Source organism: Colletotrichum lupini, chromosome 10 (assembly GCF_023278565.1).
Source record: "Colletotrichum lupini chromosome 10, complete sequence".
NCBI lineage: Eukaryota > Fungi > Ascomycota > Sordariomycetes > Glomerellales > Glomerellaceae > Colletotrichum > Colletotrichum lupini.
In genome coordinates this window covers 3,718,267-3,737,844 of record NC_064673.1, presented here as the reverse complement: position 1 = coordinate 3,737,844, position 19,578 = coordinate 3,718,267, and the positions used below count along the sequence as shown (strand labels likewise).

The window sequence follows — 19,578 nt, the reverse complement described above, 5'->3', positions numbered from 1 at the left end:
GCGGCTTCGGATTACGTTAATTATACTAAAGAAGTTATTTCGATCGAGATTACGTACCGCTTCGTAGTAGTAATTAAAGGCTTTATTTACGAGTATAATATTAATTACCGAATAGTACTAGTATTCCTTAATTCTGACTTTTTTATAATAATCGTAAAATATCGTTAGGGTTTTTTATAAGACCTTATACTTCTTTTTAAAGTATAATTTCTCTTTTAAGAAGATCTTTTTAAAGTCTATGAATTGCCTCGTATTCGCTACTAGATTTTTAGTATCTATATACGAACCCTGCGTCGCTACGTATTATTAATAACTTCGGGTCGTTTATTTCCTTTTTTATTAGCCGATCGGCGCCGAATTTCGTATTAGTAGCGGTAATAAGTTATAAATCGAAATAGGCAGAATTATTAATTATTATATTTCTAGTACTATATTTTACCCCGGTATATCCTTTTATAACGATAGATTTCCGTTAGTAATTATAGGGAGGAAATCTAGGTCGTTTACCCTTTTTTTAAATTCGTTAAAGTAATTATACGCTCTATCGACCTATACCTAGTTCTATAATACGAATTCCTCTTTTATAATTATCGCTACTAGTATTTCGTATAGCTCTTATAATTATAATTACGCTAGTAATACCCCTCGCCCGTAAAGGAATTTATTAACTACTTTTATAATTCCTAAGCTTGCGTTTATAAACTATTCGTTAAGTTAATAACTAAGGTCGTTTACGATCTTATAAAATAGGGGTTACCCCTATAGCCCCTTTTTTTTTATAAACCTTAGTTAAATAGATTAATACTACGTTAATTTACTTACTATTAAGCTAATCCGCAATTCTATATATTTACGTCCCTTAATAGTCTAGGTTAATATTTACTTATTTATAAGGGATTAGGATTCTATTTAGGATCGGGTTTCGTCCTCTTCTTTTTTACCCTAACTCGCTAAGGGTCGTACTCTAGCTTATGCCTATATTAGTAATTACTAGCGTATTTAATCTTAACGGGGATATATTTAATCCGCGCGCGGGTCGTAGTAAATCCGTACTTTCGCTATCTAACGAATTTATTAGGGTCTAGGAGATTCCCGCTTCTTTTTACTATCTTACTACTATTCTCGTTTTTATTATTTTTAGTAATTATTACTACCCTTTTAGATCGCTAGCTATCGTACTTACTAAGATCCTCCTTTTTATTTAATAAAAAAGGGTAGGTTTTAGTAGTTCTTTTTAATAATAATAGTAGTAGACGTTTATATTATTATAAAAAGATATAATAATTAGTCTCGGGATCTTTACTAATTACCGATTTCCGCTATCCCGTATATTTCTAGCTTCCTAAGCCTCGTACTCTCTATAGTCTCTAAATAGCTTCTTTAGTTAATTTCTAATCGCGGGCCGGCTATAGAAAAGTCGTTTAGTAAAAAAGCTATTTAGGGTAATAATAAAAGGCTAATTACTTAAGTAGTTCTATTAATTAACGTAGTTTAATATAGTAAACATCGACTTCTCATAAGTAATAAAGGGCTATAATTACTTAATTCCGTACGGTATTTAAGAATTACCTCCTTTTTTATCTACTTTTATAAAGTTAATTAATACGAATCTCCTATCCCGTACGGTATTAAGAGGTCGTCTCTTTTATATATCGAAATACCTTACCGATCTACGATAGTAGAATTTAATTACTAATTAGTATTAAGATCCTTATTATAGGGTAGTTAGTTCGAACCGTAGTTAATAAAGAGATTAATTAAACTATATAAATATCTGCGTAGGTATAAAAAGGAGGTTCTAACCGTAGGTTAGGCTAGCTACGATAATCGTAAATAGGGCCCCCTAATTAGCCCCTGCGCAGTCGGCTGTATGCCGCGGTCGAATTGGACTTCCAATCCGACACTAATGCCACAGGCAGCCTTGGAGTGAGGCACTGAGGGAGTGACGTGAGGCTTGTGAGGCTACACCGAGACAACAGAGATGTGTCCTTAGGGTTGCACACTGATCTCACGGGCACATCCCTCTGGATCGTGGCAAACGACCCAATTGGCCTGCCTTGCACAAGTCTCACTTTACAACTGCTATAAGTAGGATTGGCCATCCAGGAGGGTGTGTCAGCTGCACCTCTTCAAATCCTCCCTTGAGCTCCATGCATAGTAAGGCTCTCAAGCCACAATTTGGCTTCCCTCCCAAACATTCATAAAAGCTTCGCTGACTGGTTTTTTGAATAGAGAACTCAACATCTACAATCCAGAACCGACGAATTGTGAAACTTGTTTCTGAGCACTCCCAACACAATGGGCATCGCAACGCCAGGTAGACTGGCCATCTTGGCTATATTTCTCACCTTTCAGATCGTCTATCTAGGCATCGAATCTTCCTTCCATTTCTTCTTTCACAAAAAGATGACCCATCAATCGCTTCTACTCTTCCAGTACTTGATCGCACCCATCTCTGTCGGCATTTTTGGGGTAATTACTATCCCAATTATTTTCGATCTCGAAAAGGGCTTTGGAAAAGACACCTTTACAAAACCGTCTTGCCGAGCTGAGATTGATGCCGATATAGGAGGGTATGGCATCCGCATAGCTGTCTGGGCACAAGAATTCGTCATCTTCTTCATTGCCTTGGCTGGCACATTCCACTCAAAGGTCACTGGTGCAAAGGAAATCGGCGCTGGCCTTATCATCACACACTTCTCGTTGGCTATTGCTGTACTTGTTCAACTGATCCAAAGTGAGAAAGAGCGCAGCATGCTCACCCCGGCGAGTGCAATCCTAGGTGCCATGGTTCTCGACTCGCAGAACATGGCTCTTTCGATCATCCTCATCAACAAACAGACTCTCGCATCCAGGTGGCAAGTCGGCATAGTAATCTTCTGCCAGGCCATGAGTATGGTGCTCATACCCATATTAGTTTGTCACGTAACAGGGATAGTAATCGCACCTCACGAAGTGCCCGTCACGTGCTGAATCACGTATCTATTTTAGATATTATATATATAGACCTTTTCTTTTTATTTATTTCTATTTTAATAATTAAGCTACTTTTACTATACTCTATATGCTTATTATTATATATTATAACTTATAATAATTATAAGCTTAGTTCTTAGTTAAGACTTTATATTATAATAACGTATTTATTAATACGATTCTTACGATCTTTTTAAAATAACTAACTTATTAATACCTATTTTAGCCTAAGTTAAATTAACTAATTATAATAGTTAAATTAAATAGTTTAATATACTTCGTATTATAAATAAGGGTATTAGGGTTTAGAAATACGTCGACTTAGACGCTCTAAATTTTAACGTATTTTTTAACCCCTTTATAGCGCTTATTTTACTTTTTAAATTTAAATAATTAGTTATAATTTATAATAAAAAAGAACTATAAACTTATTAAGCTTATTATAAAGCGTTTAAGAACGACTAAAGAAATTAAAAAATCTTTTATTAATAGTTTCTAGATATAACTCTTAGTACGAACTTTTTAACTTTTTTAAATATAAATAACTTATAAAACTAAACCGGGTTTCTTTTTATAAAGCTAGCTATATTACTTATTTTATATAAATAAATCTATTTTTATACCGTACTTATAAAAAAGATTTATATATTTAAAAATATTTAGAAATAATAAGAGCTTAATACTAAATATAAATAATTTATAGTTTATAAACGTAATATTATTAATATATATATTAAAGTCCTCGCTTAGTAATTAGTAAAATTAGTTAATACTATATTATATAAATATATATTTTAAAAAGCTATTAAAAACGGTACTAAGTTTAGTATATAGCGAATCTTTAGATATTTAAAATAAGAATTTATGCCCCCCGAACTAGTAATAAGGAATACGGTTTAAGAGGAATATTAATAAGTCCTTAATAGAGTAAGGACTAGAATTAACCCTTAATACTAATATAAAAAGTGGTAATCTGCTTATTTCTAAGCTAAAATATATAATATTTTAGAAATTAATAAAGAGATTATTATACTTAACTTTTTAATTATAATTAAGTTTAAACTTAACCCTATATAGAGCTAATATATATATAAGACTTTTAATAAATTAATAGCTTTTAGAACGTATATAAAGACCTTTAAAGAGATTATATATATATTTAGCTTAATAACTTAAGACGTATATACTAAACGATTTTTAAATTAAAAAGGGGCTTATTTTATTTTTACTAAATACTCTAACTTAGTTAATAATATAAATAATAAAAGTAATATTATATACTTTTATAATTACGTATACTTATAGCGCTTTATAATATATTAAAAATTAAAATAAGTATTTATAAGCTAAAACGCTGATAAGTTATTAATATGAATATTAAAGAGCTATATAAAAAAAGTCCTTATTATTATTAAATTAAGTAAATAAAAATTACTTTATAATAAGCTTAAAAAAGCTAATTAGTTAAGGAATAATAAAACCCCTAAAAAACCTAGGTTTTTAAAAAAATCTTCTAATTAACTTATAACGAGCTTATTAATAAACTGAAATAAGGGCTACGTAGTTACTATATTTATAAAGAGTTAGGACTTAGAAATAAACGTAATTTTTAGTACTCTTATAAATAATACTTATTTCTTTTTTTAAAATATAATAATAAATAGTTATAAAGTAATATATTTAGTTAATAATAAGAGCCTATTTAAACCTAAGAGTTATATATTATTAAATAATAAAAACTATATTAAATTAGGAATTACTATACTACTTATTATCATACGTAGTACTTATATTATAAAGGGCGTTTTAAACGGACTTAAGAAAAAGAGAACTTATAATTTAAAGCTCTAAAACGTCGCTTATATTAAGGGATTTTATATTAATATAATCTTAAAAACTTTATTGAATAAAAGCGTATTCTAATACTACAGTTTAAATTATATTTTATAATAAGGAACGCTTGATAAAAGTACTATTACAAAGTAGCTTATTTAAAAAAATAATCTAGTTTTCTTTAAATATAAGCTCCTCTAATCTTATCCTTTTTTTATAAACTTTAAGTATATTTTATAAAACTTAGTTAGTATTATATTACTAATTAGCTATAGAAAATTCCGTTATTTATATTAATATACTTATAAGAAGTTTAATAGTGCGCTTTTTTAGTATTTTAAAATAGGTTATTTTAGACCTAATACTCTTTATTAATTGTTATATAAAACTCGAGGTATACGTATTAAACCTCTATTATAAATTAAGTATAAAATATATATATTATCTAAAATTAAAATAGTAATTTTAAAGTAACTAACCTTAAAAAAAGCCTCACGGCTATAATACTATATATACTAAAATCTCTTTTATTTTAAACTATTTCTTAATAAATAATAATATATATTTATAGCTTTTAATAAATATAATAAATAGCTTAGGGGGTTCTCTTTAAAAATTAAAATAAAAAAAGAAGTGCTTTTCGTACTATAGAGCCTCGAAGTAGTAATTCGTTATTAAAAAGGGACTCTAATCTACTTTTTTAAAAATAATAATAAGACCGCTCTCTTAATTATAAACGTTAAATATATATATAAGACGTAGTATAATAAGCTAGGAATTAGAATAGAACTTCTACTTTTATATATAAAAGAACTTATAAGTAATACTAAAAAAGTAAGTTAACTCGTAATTACTAAAACTTATAAGATACGCCTTTTTATAAACTTTTTTATAAATTTATAAAATAAAATAATACTAGCGGTAATCTTTATTTATAATATTACTTTATAAGAAGTTAATAAAAGAGATTTACTTATTATAATAAAAATTAACTAATAAAAGTAGTATTAATATTAATAGTAAACGGGTTATTAAGTACGGGATTCTAAACTAATTACTCTATATTTTAATAGCTTTTATATATATAGTTACTAAATATACCCTTTTTATAAAGATTATAAGAGGGGTATATATTAAAAAGAGTTTAAAGTATTTTTTTATAAGTATATAAAATACTTAGTTAAATATATATTAAAAACGTATAACTTATATAAAGTTTAAGTACTTATACTCGAGTAAGTATTTATTATAAAAAATATTAAGTTTAATAAAGAAGTTTTTTATAATCCTATATATAAAGAATAAGCTATTATAAATAAGTAAGTAAATTTAATAATCTAAGAAATATAAGAACTCTTTAATACTAATAATAAGTTAGTTTAAGTACTTAGGGAAATAGATCTAAGCTTTAGGAATACTAATACTTAAAATAATTTTATAATTAAGGATAGTATTATTATTAAATTTTTCATTATTTAGGATACTAAGTAATTAATAAATATACTTTAGGGTGCGGTTAATAAGGCTAAAGAGGCTAATATAGTTTTATTATTATTATTAATTCTTAAAATAACCCCCTTATATAAGCTTAGGGGTAGGTGTAAAAAAGGGGATATAATAACTAAGTTATAAATAGCTCTACGTAGTTTATAATCCTCTTTATAAATACTTATATATATTATAAAAGTTCTTAAGTTTTTAATTCTTAACGGCTCTTAATAAAACGTTAAAATACGTAATAAACGAGGTACTAATCGTAAGAAAATAATTCTTAATACTGAAATTAACGTTAATAAAGAACCCTTATAATAAACCTCTATTATTATATAAAAATAGAGCTTATAAAAACTATTTTATTAAGTACTAAGTAAAGCTCTATTAGGTCCTAAATATTTAAACCGGGCTTATAAACCTCTATAACGCTTTAATAATAATATTTTTATAACGCTTTTATATTTAAATATAAAAAATAATAATTATTATAACCGTTTTAAAATTACTTTTTCTTTATTTTTATACTTAATTAGTAAAAAGCTATAAAAAAAGTAATATAAAATATATAATACTTTATTAAGTAATAAAAGGAGTAGTTTATAAAACCTACTTCTCTCTAATAGAGCAATCCGCCGGGGCCGTACTATATATTACGTATTAAAGAAAACTAAGTATAATACGCTCTATACCTAATTACTAACTAAAATAGCTCCTAACTTTTTATTACTTACTTATAGAGTAAGCTTTACTTATTTTAACGCATATAGGACCTCTTAGTACTAGCTTATATAAGTAGCTAGGTTTAGTATAATTTATTCTTTTACATAAGTATTATTATTACTTAGGGGGTCCTATAAGAGCTATTTAAGGCACTAGCTTATTACCCTAACCCTATATACCTCTAGCCCGTTTATTATAATTATTATAACTAAGCTAGCGTTAATATACTAAATCTTAATATTTATATTAGCCCGGCTATTTATAGCGTTCGTACTATTACTTAGTTAAATTCCGTACTATTAAAAAGTACTTTACTAATCCTCGGGCGTACTTATATTAGTTATAATAGCTATAGTATTGAGCTAGCCGAGGGTACCTAGCTTAAGAGGGGTAGACTTATTAACGGGTATCTTTAGCCCACTAATTACTAATTATATACTAAGAATAGAGTAGGTTCTTATTAAAGTAGTATTTTAACTAGCTAACTTCTTAACTAGTTATCTAACTAGCTATCTAAGTAGTAGTTTATATATTAATAAGTTTATTTAGTAGATTTATTTAGTAGATTTGTTTAGTAGATTTGTTTAATAAATTTATTTAGTAAATTTATTTAGTAAATTTATTTAGTAAACTTATTTAGTTTAAATAGAGAGTAGCTTTAGGTAATATTAAAAGTAATAAGGATAAAAAGAATTTTTACGAGCTTTAGTATAAGTAGTAAATATTAGCTTATTTAGCCCTTTTTTTTTTAAAAACCTTTACGTTACTATTAAAGTTTAGAACCTTTATAGTTAAGGGCCGCCTCTAATTATTACGGCCGACTATTATAGCTAATTATTATAACTAACCTCTATTATTAACTTTTTTAACTAGCGCTATTGCGTAACGAAAAGGGTAGCTCACTTATCTTAAATTAAATAGCGGTTTTTATATTAAAAGTATTATATTACGTTAAGCGCGTACTTAGGATATATTATACGTATTATATAGTTAAAAAGTATACTATATTATATAATTTCTTTTAAAAGCGTAATCCCGTTAAGGTCGATCTTTTATACTTATAAAGCTAGAAAAAAACTACTATATAAGACCTACTTAAAGCGCTCTAAAAGAGTTTAAAAACTACGACTTATTAAAGTTAATTTCTAAAGCTTACTAAAGAAGTTTAATAATATTAAATATCTCTTATTATAATTATAAAAACTACTTAGGGATATTATAAATATAAAAATAAAAAAGCTAAGGAATATTAATATATAAAAAGAGGTTAACTATAATCCTAAATAAGGGATCTTATTTTTATTAAAATAAGTATATATTTATAAATACGACGTTAATAACGAGGTTAGCGAAATAAAAGTACGTATATATATAAAAGGGGATATATAACTACTTAACCCCTTATAAAATACGTATATTTCGACGCTCGTAATAAAGGCCTTTAAGCTTATAATAATAATAACTATTTAATTCCACTTTAAAATAGATTAGTATAATACTATTAACGTATTCCTTAACGCACTTCTTAAGAGCAAAAAGCTAATAATTATTAAACTTTTAAAAAAATATAAAGTTATTAATAAAATAAATAAACTCTAATACGCTTTATATAACCTCTAAGACTTATTAATTCTTTAGTTCTAAACTTTTATTTTTATGTTTTATAATATAAATATAATATATAGCTACGAGGAGATTTATATTTACTAAACTATAAATAAAAAAATAATATTAGTATTTTATATTAATAACTTTATTATTTTATATTATTAAAATAACTAAAAAGTAGCTTAAGGGATCGTTAATAATATAAAAAAATATATTAACTTTAAAGAGAATAGACCGATTAATTACTTCCTCGGAGTACGGATTTTATAAAACTATACTACTTATAAAGTTTACCTTATTTATAACGTATATATTAAGTAAGTTACTAAGCGCTTTGACTTTATAAATTTATTATATTCAACTACCCCTCTTTTTTAAACAGAGTTTAAACTAAATAAGGGGTAAGTAATAAAAAAGGAAATAAAAAGTTATTAAGAGAAGGTTAGGAGTATATTTTATATAACTATTATAATTAGACTAGACGTTACTTTTACTTATTTATAATTAATACGGTTCTTAATTAACCTAAACGTAACTTATATTAAAATAATTAATTATTATATTTAATATCTCTATATAATAAAATATTTTACGTTTTATTATAATAATATACTAAGTACGTAATTATTACTTTTAATTAGAAGTACTAACTTCGTAAATAATAAAATAATATAATAATTATCTTAAGAATATAGAATATTCCTTTTTAATAACCTAATTTAATAAAAATTAATATACTAAGCGATAGTTACGACGTTAATTACTAAAGCTAAGCTTTTTTATTTTAAAAAAACTATAAAAAAGACTATAGTTCTAAAGCGCTTTTTTAAAAATATTACCTTTAACTTAGAAAAAATATAGTTAGTTAACTATAATAATTAATAAATAATTCGACTTATTATAAAAAAAAGAGAAAGAATAGCTACTTAACTTTACTATATTAATATATAAAATATATAGTTAAAATAAGAATACGCTAAAAGTAGCTTCGAAGTTACTTATATATTAATAAAAAATATATTAATAAATAAACTTATTAAAAACCTTTTATAAACTAAGTTTGAATATTTTTATATACTCCTTAACTTTTATAATATATAAAAAACAATCATAAATAACTAAAATAGTTAAGAATAATTAATTTAGGCTATATTTAAAAAAACTTAATATTTAAAAATAATTAATAAACGGAACTTAGAGTATAGCCCAGAGGCTTAAAATAAATAAAATAAAAACCTTTTATAACTTAAAAACCTAAATTCTTAAAATAACCTTATTTTATAGGGTATATATATATAAAAATAAAACCTAAGCTTATATTTACTATTTAAATTCTTAGTTTATAAAGTACGTAATTATTAAGAATATAGCGTTATTAAAAAAGAGGGTTAGTATATATATTAAGAAACGTACTTTATATACCTCGAAGTTTATAAAATTAAGAATAATAGAGGTAGCGGGGGGTATAAGAATTAAAATAATTATTAAGTTAATAACTTAGGGTATAAAAGCGGGTAGTATAATAAGAAATTAGTTATAAATAATTATAATAAGTATAAGAGAGGACTAAGAATATATTAAAAAAAAGTCCTTTATATAAAAGCTAATATAGTTTTTATATATTCTTTAATTATTATATATCTAGCGGATAATATTATAAAACTTAATAATATTTTATTAAAATTATAGTTAGAAATACGCTTTTTAATAATAAAAAAAGATAGTATATTTATAAAAAAGGGAGCGTTATTTATAATAACCTTAGTAAAAGCTTAGGCTATTAGCTATAAAACGATTAATATATTAATATACCCCTTAGTTAAATAGTTATTAAAATAGTACGTATAACGGCTATTATTTTTTATAAAATAATAATTATTATTTTTAAAATCGGTATATTAAAGAGCTATTTTAAAATAGAGTAAGTATTAAACCTCCCGTTTTTTAAAAACCTCTTTTTTAAACTTTTTAAGGACTAAGTATATATTAAATAGGCCTAAAATAATAAAAAGAACTATATTTATTATAAAAAGTACTTTAGCTTTTTAATATTCTCTTTTACTTTTTCTTACTTTTTTAAAAAGAGCTAGCTTTATATTTTTTAAACTTTAAAATAATATTAAATATAAATTTTTAAAATAATAAGTATATAATATACCCCTTTTAGAGGGCTTATTATTTAAACTAGTTTTATTTCTATTTTTAAGTTTTAAAAAGGGGATAAATAAAAGCTCGTTAGAGCTTTTATTATTATTATTTACTTTATTATTACCCTTATTATAATTATTAAAAAGAGCTTTAAACTTAATAAAGTTCTTAATATCTTAATTAATAGTTTTAATATCCTCTTAGTTAAGGAAAAAGAGCTTAGTAACTAGGCCTTAATAAGTAAATAAGAGGTTATAAAAGAGGGTAACGACTTAAAAAGGCTCGTTAATATTATTACCTATTTAAACTCTTAATAAATTATATAATACGTATATAAAAAGTATTATAAAAATTATATAAAACTTATTATTACTTTTAGATATATTAAATATTTATATTTAAAATAAAATTAGTAAACGATTTAATAATATAAGTGCGCGCGCGTAGTAAACGGGGGTATTTATAATAATTACGAGAGGTTAAAAAAAAGATAATAGCTAAGTAATATTATAAGAATTTAGATATATATAAAGTAGCTAAGTAGCCTCGCCCTTAGTAATTTATATACTAAAAATAATAAAATACGCGCTATTTTAAGTTAGGATTCTATTTATTTTAAATAAAGGGATATATTTATAATAAACGTAGTTTAAAAAATACGCATCCCTTACGCTTATTTTTCTTTTATTTATATTTAACTAAATTAAGCCTTTATAAAGGTATTTAAAAATTCTATTTTAGGTATAATAGCTCCTTAATAATAGTAATTAGGGGGTATATTACGTAATAGAAATAGTAATTATACTTTACGAAGTACCCGTTACGTATTAAATTACGTATCTATCTTAGATACTATATATATAGACCTTTTCCTTTTATTTATTTCTATTTTAATAATTAAGCTACTTTTACTATACTCCGTATGCCCATTGCTGCGTGCTATAACTCGTGATATAGTTCGAGGATTCCTTGGTACACTATCCGATACGCACCTAACTCTGGATGACAACTGTGGATCTATCCAAGTGTTTTAGTGGGGAAAGCTACGGAACTTCTCCTACAATAAAAACCCGTCAATCGATTTCAAGAAAGACGAACCAAGCGTGTTCTGGTTATACTACATATTCAGATGTGTTGTCTACGTTCAGAGCAGCTTTCATGCGCTCATGAATACACAGATCTTTCACAAAGCCGAGAAGAACCCAAGGGACACTCTCAAGGGCATAACGCACCCATCTTTGGGCGAAGACCACAACGAGGTGTCGACTTGGCGAGGCAGACTTCGAGCTTGGCTTGGAGCACACTCGCAGGACATGAAATATGCCCTATACCCAACAACGGTATCGCTCATGTACATCGTTTACGGACTCTTCATGGTTGCTGCAATGGCCGCAGCAGAGATATCGATCGGAGACAAAAAAGGCGTATTCAAACTAGAAGGCGGTCGAGCACTATCTGTTGGCCAGATCGTAGCGATTGTTGTCGCTGCTATAACAATTGCCCGTGGACTGTGGCTGTTCTTCATGTTGTTCATGGAGGATGGAGAGATTAGGAACATTAAAAAAGGATTCAGATGGCCACTACACCTCCAGTTTAAGAACTGAGAGCATCTGAGGACGTGTTTGTGAGATCAGGATCAGCCGCTTGAAGTCTGAAGGACCATAGCATCGGTGGAGAGGGATGATTGCTACAAAGGGCCTAATGGTAATATTAATGGAAGATGACGAGACGCTCTTTCTTGTTGCTCGGCTAGAAATGGCTGACTAGGGGCTTGATTTGTTGCGGCATAGTTTCCATATGCCCACTTCGTGGGCTGTCCGTGCTTTCATGCTAGACTCAGCCATAATAGCGAATAGCAGGAGCAGGGCCGATTGGTAGTTGACGAGAAATTGCACGTAAAATGTGGGGGGCTTGGTCGTGTGAACTGTGTTGTGTGTCAATCGAAGAAAAAGGGCTACTGCCGTTACTGTCGGAGGAGTAGTCGAGAATTGCACTTAGGTCTCGATAGTAGGTAAGGTACGGAGAAGATCCCGTAAGGATAAGGCACTTGAACTTGAAGATCTCCGTGCCGATGTATGGGAGGGCCCACTTCCGGCCGAGTTCGCGGGCCCGAGTGACACTTGCAGGCTGTTGAGCCACATCACGTGGTCGGACGAGCATCGGCCTAGGCTCAGCCACCCATTTCTAAGCGGAAGATTCGAGAAGGTAATGACAGCCGCAAGTCCCGGGCGAAGGTGGGGTCGGCGGAGAAAGCGACCCTTGGAATCCACGTCCAACCCATCGGCGCGGGTTGGCGGGGGTCCCGCGTTCAACGTCCACTGGAGTGGTGACAGCAGCGACCAAGTACTGCAGCAGCAGCAGCAACGTCGGAGGGTGCTGAATCTTCGACTGGCACACCATATTGACGCCCCGAGGCTGAGCTGCAGCAGCCGGTGTGCCCAACGGCTTCTCCTCCACACCATTCACCGAGCCGGATACCTGTCTCCTCATCACCGAACCAATTTCCCTGAATGCAGTCCGTACGCCTCAGTACGCATTGAAGGTCACCCTCCTTGGCTTCTGCGCAGCCTTCTGTCTCGGTGTTCTGAGCCTCGACAGACAACTCTTGGGCTGATTTCTACTTGAACGGCGAGACTCGCCAAGGTTGCACCGTTGCATTCGGCGTCTACTTTGCATCTTTATAATACGACTGAATACCTGTTCTTCCAGCCCGCCGCTGAACCGTCTCCTCCGCTTACTAGTTCCAATCCTTCAATATTGGACTGGGACTGTACCCTCCGAACCACAACTACACATTGCAAAGGGAACAGCAGCATAATGTCGAGGTCAATACAGCTCAAGGAAGAAGGCAATCGCCACTTCCAGCAGGGCGACTATGCTGGCGCGGAGGCCCTGTATTCCAAGGCGTAAGCTTCACCTAAACGAATCCAGAGCCAGCCCCAGCCTGATCCACCTGCTATGTATTCCAGACAGCTAGACATGGCAATCCTATCGACTGAGAAGCTAATTCTTGGCCTATTATAGCATCATTGCCGACCCGAAGAACCCCGCTCTATACACCAACCGCGCAATGGCACGCCTCAAGCTCGAGATATGGGATTCGGTTGTGTCCGACTGTGAATCGTGTCTCGGACTTACAACCGACAACCTCAAGGCCCACTACTACCTCTCCCAAGCCCAGCTCGCCCTCAAGGACTACGATTCGGCCCTCACGAATGCACAAAAGGCCCACCAGCTTTGCGTACAGACCGGCGATAAGTCACTGGCGGCCATCACCGCTCAAGTGTTGCGCGCGAAGAAGGATAGATGGGATTGGATGGAGAAGCGGCGAACACGGGAAGCACGACACCTCGAAAACGAAGTCATTGAGCTGATGGAGAAAGAACGTGAACAAGCCCTTACGAACGCAATGGACGACGGGGAAAAGAGAGAGATTGAGGCTGAATGGGAGCAAAAGATCGAGATACTGAGAAGCACCTTTGAGAAGAGTCGCTCTGCCGAGGAGAAGAGACGTGAGGTTCCGGAGTGGGCCATCGATGACATCAGCTTCGGCATTATGGTCGATCCTGTACTGGTGAGTCAGTCTACTTGCTGCTTGCTTGCTGCCTCCTAACACGCTCACAGACAAAGACTGGAAAGTCTTACGAGAGGGCATCAATCATGGAACATCTCCGTCGTCACCCCAGCGATCCCCTCACACGCGAGCCCCTACTGCCATCCGAGTTGAGGCCTAATCTTGGCCTGAGACAAGCCTGTGAAGAGTTCCTCGAGGAGAATGGCTGGGCAGTGGACTGGTAGTCTCACGGAGTTGAGCTTGCAAATATGATGGCGGCACCCTCTGATTTCAATCAATTGCATAGCACGGCGTTCATGGTCTCGTTGGGCGCGAAGAATACCGAGTTGAACACGACTTCACAATCGCTACTCAGCGACTATAGACCTCGGGGAAGCTTTTCTCAGGAGCTCCATCAATACATACACAACCCCAGTCCCAAAGTCTAGGAGGGAACAAGAATGCAACCTGGCTTAGATGCTGTGATCATTTGTAGATAGACTAGCATTAACGCATCACAGCACCTGAAAGCAGTTTCTGACGGAGCTCTGGCTGCTAGGATGTTGATGGTATTCCTCTTACGGGCCACTCAACCCTGAAAGCTGCAACAGACACGACTAGCATGAAATCTTTGGACTAGCCTTGAATTGCGTCAAGGTTAAGAGTAGTGCTCCCTAGCCTCGTCCGTCACTACAATCAGTCAACGGCAATCTAGCTGCGTTGATTGACTGCTACATGCATTCAAGGCTTGAATTGAAAGCCCCTCTGTGGAAATTACTCACTCTTTAGGTTTGACGAGACAATAATCCCGCTCTCAAGGTTGGACTTCTGTCGTGTAAAACGACTGTACTGGGGGTGATGCAGCGGTCAAGTTGCATTCCTCCACATCAATCAAGCTCGTAGGCCGTTATTACGAAAAGCAAGATATCCCGATATAGAGGTAGGCATGTGAGAGCATGGCGCTGGATAAGCACGCCCGTTTTGCCAATTGTGTGAATCATCGTGAGGCTTCCGGGTCGAACACGGGTGTGTTCTTGGGGAGGGGGGAGAGAAGTATTTCATGGGGCGCTACAGATGCGATGTCTATCTTCTCGACCACAGCCAGCCTTCTCTTTTGATTGACTCCACAGACCCTTCTTTTTCTCTATCTTGTCTCATAGTGCTAGAGTAGAATTGGATGGAGTCAACATCTTGAAAACAGAAGTTTTGCCAAGACTGAGCGAGACTCTGGCTTCTTCTGACCTCGCTCATCCAATTAGAGCACCAAAAGACTGGCCGTCTCGATTTGGCATCAGGCGATGCAGTCTTCCGCCCACGGCCTGTTGCCGTCCAATAAGATACACAAGTGACAGTAGCCACCAGACCTTTCCTGCGTATTTCCTGGGTTACGGAAGTGGCCTAAGCCGCCAAGGTTGGGAGACAATCACACCAGGCTGTGCGGGTGCTTTTCCCGTCCAACATGTTCTTGAAATCTGTTTTCGAAACCACATTGATCTAGACCAGAGTAGAACATTGACACGTACCGCGACTGCTACTTTGATTTGAGATTGTAGCCAGCCAACCAGCGATAACTTCCTTCACCATATTGAAACAGACTCTTTATTTGTGTCAGCCATGCCACCTCTACCCATAATCCCGACATCTAATCGATTTGGCGTTTCATCCAAGAACGAGCATCGCACAACGCAACCGACAACATTGTCTCGATCCGTGAGCCAACATGATACTGCTATGGTTACCAACACAAACGTACACGAGGGCAATGATCATAATTCGGAGTGGGTAAAAGTCGAGAACAAACCGGAAAATGACTTGAATCCTGAATATGTGGGATGCATCTTGAAGCCCTCCGAAGCATTGCCGAAGGGATTCATTGAAGGCCCACCCCAGCGAGCCTATGGCCATTTCTTCGTCATCAGCGAAGTTTCAGGCACTGGAGATCTCAAGATATGCATGGTAGGTCGAACCCGGCCAAGTGAGGACACAGGACTTACACTAAGTTCCATGGCCTGAGATCACCTCAAATTGTAAGGCCAAACAGAAGAAAATGCGAATCAGAGGGAGCGAGGAAGAACGCCCCGAGTCTGCGGAAGAGCTTGTGATGGAAGGCACTTGTCCTCTTCAAGTCAGGTCTTGGCTCAAAGTTGGAGAACGATATGGAATAAGCGCTTTGAGGTGGGCTAATTGCGCCGAAGATCTTCTCGTAGCGGGATGCCGATTGTCTGTCAAGTCGATGAAGAAAGTCAGGCGGGCCGATATCAACTAACATGCCCCTGCTCAAGGAGTCAATGAATTGGGTTTAATCGTTCTGGTTGGTTAAAGTATAGAATATGCTTCCATCGTTCTTGCCTGACCCAAGATCCATCGTCTAAGCTTGCTCAGAACTACATGGTTATCTTGATTCTTAGCTACACTTGAAGCCTATTCAGTTTGTTAAATACAGCGCTTGAATGTCGGCCATCAGTGCAGGAGGTTCACCACAAATCAAGCTACGTAAATATTTGTTGAATTTGAGCTCATCTTCTCGTAATGAAATCATGTCATCGTAAAAGAGATCTACATGTTGTTCCAATGTCATCGGATAGTGCGAGGTGAGACACACAAGCCAGATTTATGACTTGAGAGGAGGAACAAGTTTGCTCAAGAGAATCACCTCGAGGCTGGTTCATAAAACCTGTGGTTTTGTATCGACATAAAAGAGCTAAATCTTGCTAAATGCTATTTTGGGTTGCATGTACATGGGCCGGGGTAAACTGAATTCCGCCCCTTGAAAATAAGCGTGCTTCATGATCATCATTCCCTCTATGCGGTCTTGCCCTTGATGATGTCGGCAGCCTAAAATCAGAATTATTAGCGGACGATCTCAGGTACGGCACAGAAGCGCTTAATGATGTTAATTAGAGCTTACCTTCTCAGCAACAGCATAGACTGTAGTCATAATGTGAGTGGCAGGAACAAGAGGCATGATGCTGGCGTCAACAACGCGGAGTCCGCTGATGCCATAGACCTTCAGGCTGGCATCAACGACACCACCCTCCTCTCTTGCGCCCAACTTGCAGGTACCAACGGGATGGAATAAAGTACCACTCTGTTGGCGAACGAAGTCGGTGATGGCAGCGTCAGTGGTAACGTTAGCGCCAGGAACGACCTCGAAGGGCTGAAGGGGCTTGACGGCTTCGGTGCCGGCGATGGTGCGAGCGAACTTGACACCCTCGACCAAGAAAGAAACATCGAGGGGGTTCTTTAGGAACGCGGAGTCGGCGGTGGGAGCATCGAAAGTGCTGGAGGAAGCAGCCTTGAGGGAGCCACGGGAGTAGGGGTGCTGAAGACCGAGAACAACAACACCATCGGCCCAAATCAACTCGAGGAGTGCAGAGTCGGTGGCGGTGAGACGTTCGTTGAGGACCTTCTGTTGTGCCTGGTATCCCTTGACCACCTCAGCGGGGGCGCCTGAAGGCAAGAAAGTGGTTCCATCCTGGGCGGACGCCTCGGAGCTGAGGGTATCGACAGCCTTGGAGTATGTCGAGAGCGGGAGGAAAGTGAGGAAGTCGCCGGTGGGAGAGCTGAGAGGGCCGTTCTTCTGGCTGTCGTACTGGGCTCTAGCCTCGGCGGCGAAGGTGGCGTTGCTTTGGAGCAGAGAGCCGACGGGCAGAGTGGTGTTAACTAGGGTTTTCAAGTCAGCTGGCGTCAGGACAATCTCAGATTAGAAGTTTCATACTGGTGTTAACAACAGTCAGCATCACGTGGTCGTGGAGGTTCTGGCCGACGGCGGGGAGATCGACAACAGTAGGGACGTTGATGCTGGTGTGCAGAGCCGGGTCGCCAATGCCGGAAACCTGAAGAATCTGGGGCGAGTGCAGAGCTCCAGCAGCCAGGATAACTTCCTTGGCAGCAGTGGCAGTCTGCGCCTGAGCGCCCTTGCTGGCGGCAAACTGAACACAACATTAGCTGGATGATATCATTTGAAAGGCTGAGCAGCCTTAACTCACCTCAACGCCCGTAGCCTTGATGGCATCCCCTGACCCGCTGGTGACAACCTTGGTAACCTGGCGTCCGGTGAGAAGGTGGAGGTTCTTGCGTCCAGTGAAGTTATCGTAGTAAGCCTCTCTGGCGGAGGAGCGAGTGGAGGAAGTCGGGTCCTGGTTGTGAGGGCAGAAGTAACCTCCAATTGGGCTACCGTTGGCCTGGTCCTTCGCAACGGTGATTCCAAGCTCCTTAACAGCGTCGATCATGAACTCTATTTAGGAGGTTAGATCGTGTCCCTAGACATTACGATGGTTTTGAGTAGGAGAGACGCAACTAGTTGTAGGCCAGAAGAAAGGCGAGTAGGTGACCTGCATCAACCCATCGGTGCCGTGAGCAGCATCATCAACCTGGACGCCCCACTCAGAGACGATGTCGGCCTTCGGGGGTGTGAACTTCTCGTTCTGTAGGGTGAAATAGAGTTAGATTACCGACACGATTTACCTTCACGATTTTCACTAGGGGACACAAGCACTTACCTTCTTGAAATAAGGAAGCAAAGAATCCCAGTTCCATCCTGTGGCTCCGAGGCTTTTCCAACGATCGTAATCAGACTTTGAGCCCCGGTCGAATACCATGCGGTTAAGCTTAGTTGAACCTCCAACAACTCTTCCCTGGGGAATCGAGACAGACCGGCCTCCAAGGGCGTCGTTTGCGGCGTAGGTCGTGTTCCAGTCGTACTTGGTTCCAACGGCGCCGCCAGTCAATCCAGGGATCTTAACGTAATCCTCGCCCGCGTCACTAGAAGTCATACGTCAGAACATGAAAATTTTGTTGGTCCATTTGGGCAATCTCACAGATCACCAGCCTCGATAACAAGAACAGTTACGGCTATGCCAAGTCAGTTATTGATTCGTTGATTGACGCTTTAGAGTGTTCTGCCACTTACCAGGGTCTTCCGAAAGGCGGTTAGCAACAGTAAGTCCACTGGCACCGGCGCCAACAACGATGTAGTCGTAGCTCGGCAGCAAATTTGTGTCGTTCTGTCGCTTGAGACAGACTGAAGGAGAGGACGGACGAGCAAGCGCTCCGAGGAGCGGCATTGCTGCCACAGCCACAGCCATCTTCACGACGTACGCCATGGTGACTAGTGTCTGAGTGGGACTTTAAGAGCAAAGGAACGAGTGTTTGTGCGTATGTACAAAGGTGTAACGAGTGAGTAGAGACGCAAGATGTTGCAGAATTGTATCTCGACTCGGGACGACCCGATATATGATTTAACA

At 35.3% G+C, this 19,578-nt stretch overlaps 4 protein-coding genes across 4 annotated transcripts; 3 read left to right on the top strand and 1 right to left on the bottom strand.

Moving 5' to 3' along the window:
* Window positions 1-2,298: 2,298 nt before the first annotated feature.
* Window positions 2,299-12,383, top strand: CLUP02_18253 (uncharacterized protein; the record flags this gene model as incomplete). The annotated part of the gene is made up of 2 exons (XM_049297155.1): window positions 2,299-2,898; window positions 11,814-12,383. 2 exons carry the CDS (start codon window positions 2,299-2,301, stop codon window positions 12,381-12,383), a joined length of 1,170 nt encoding a protein of 389 aa, XP_049138379.1.
* A 604-nt stretch (window positions 12,384-12,987) lies between these two features.
* Window positions 12,988-14,931, top strand: CLUP02_18252 (U-box domain-containing protein; the record flags this gene model as incomplete). The annotated part of the gene is made up of 7 exons (XM_049297154.1): window positions 12,988-13,321; window positions 13,378-13,430; window positions 13,489-13,685; window positions 13,804-14,353; window positions 14,404-14,573; window positions 14,640-14,775; window positions 14,833-14,931. The coding sequence occupies 7 exons, from the start codon at window positions 12,988-12,990 to the stop codon at window positions 14,929-14,931; spliced, it is 1,539 nt and encodes a 512-aa protein (XP_049138378.1).
* Window positions 14,932-15,288: 357 nt separating this feature from the next.
* CLUP02_18251 (uncharacterized protein) lies at window positions 15,289-16,635 on the top strand (the record flags this gene model as incomplete). Its single annotated transcript, XM_049297153.1, has 5 exons — window positions 15,289-15,413; window positions 15,493-15,806; window positions 15,879-16,288; window positions 16,347-16,507; window positions 16,572-16,635. The coding sequence occupies 5 exons, from the start codon at window positions 15,289-15,291 to the stop codon at window positions 16,633-16,635; spliced, it is 1,074 nt and encodes a 357-aa protein (XP_049138377.1).
* Window positions 16,636-17,134: 499 nt separating this feature from the next.
* Window positions 17,135-19,437, bottom strand: CLUP02_18250 (GMC oxidoreductase; the record flags this gene model as incomplete). The annotated part of the gene is made up of 8 exons (XM_049297152.1): window positions 17,135-17,167; window positions 17,241-17,995; window positions 18,051-18,264; window positions 18,322-18,569; window positions 18,633-18,759; window positions 18,835-19,096; window positions 19,153-19,186; window positions 19,245-19,437. The coding sequence occupies 8 exons, from the start codon at window positions 19,435-19,437 to the stop codon at window positions 17,135-17,137; spliced, it is 1,866 nt and encodes a 621-aa protein (XP_049138376.1).
* Between the last annotated feature and the right edge of the window lie 141 nt (window positions 19,438-19,578).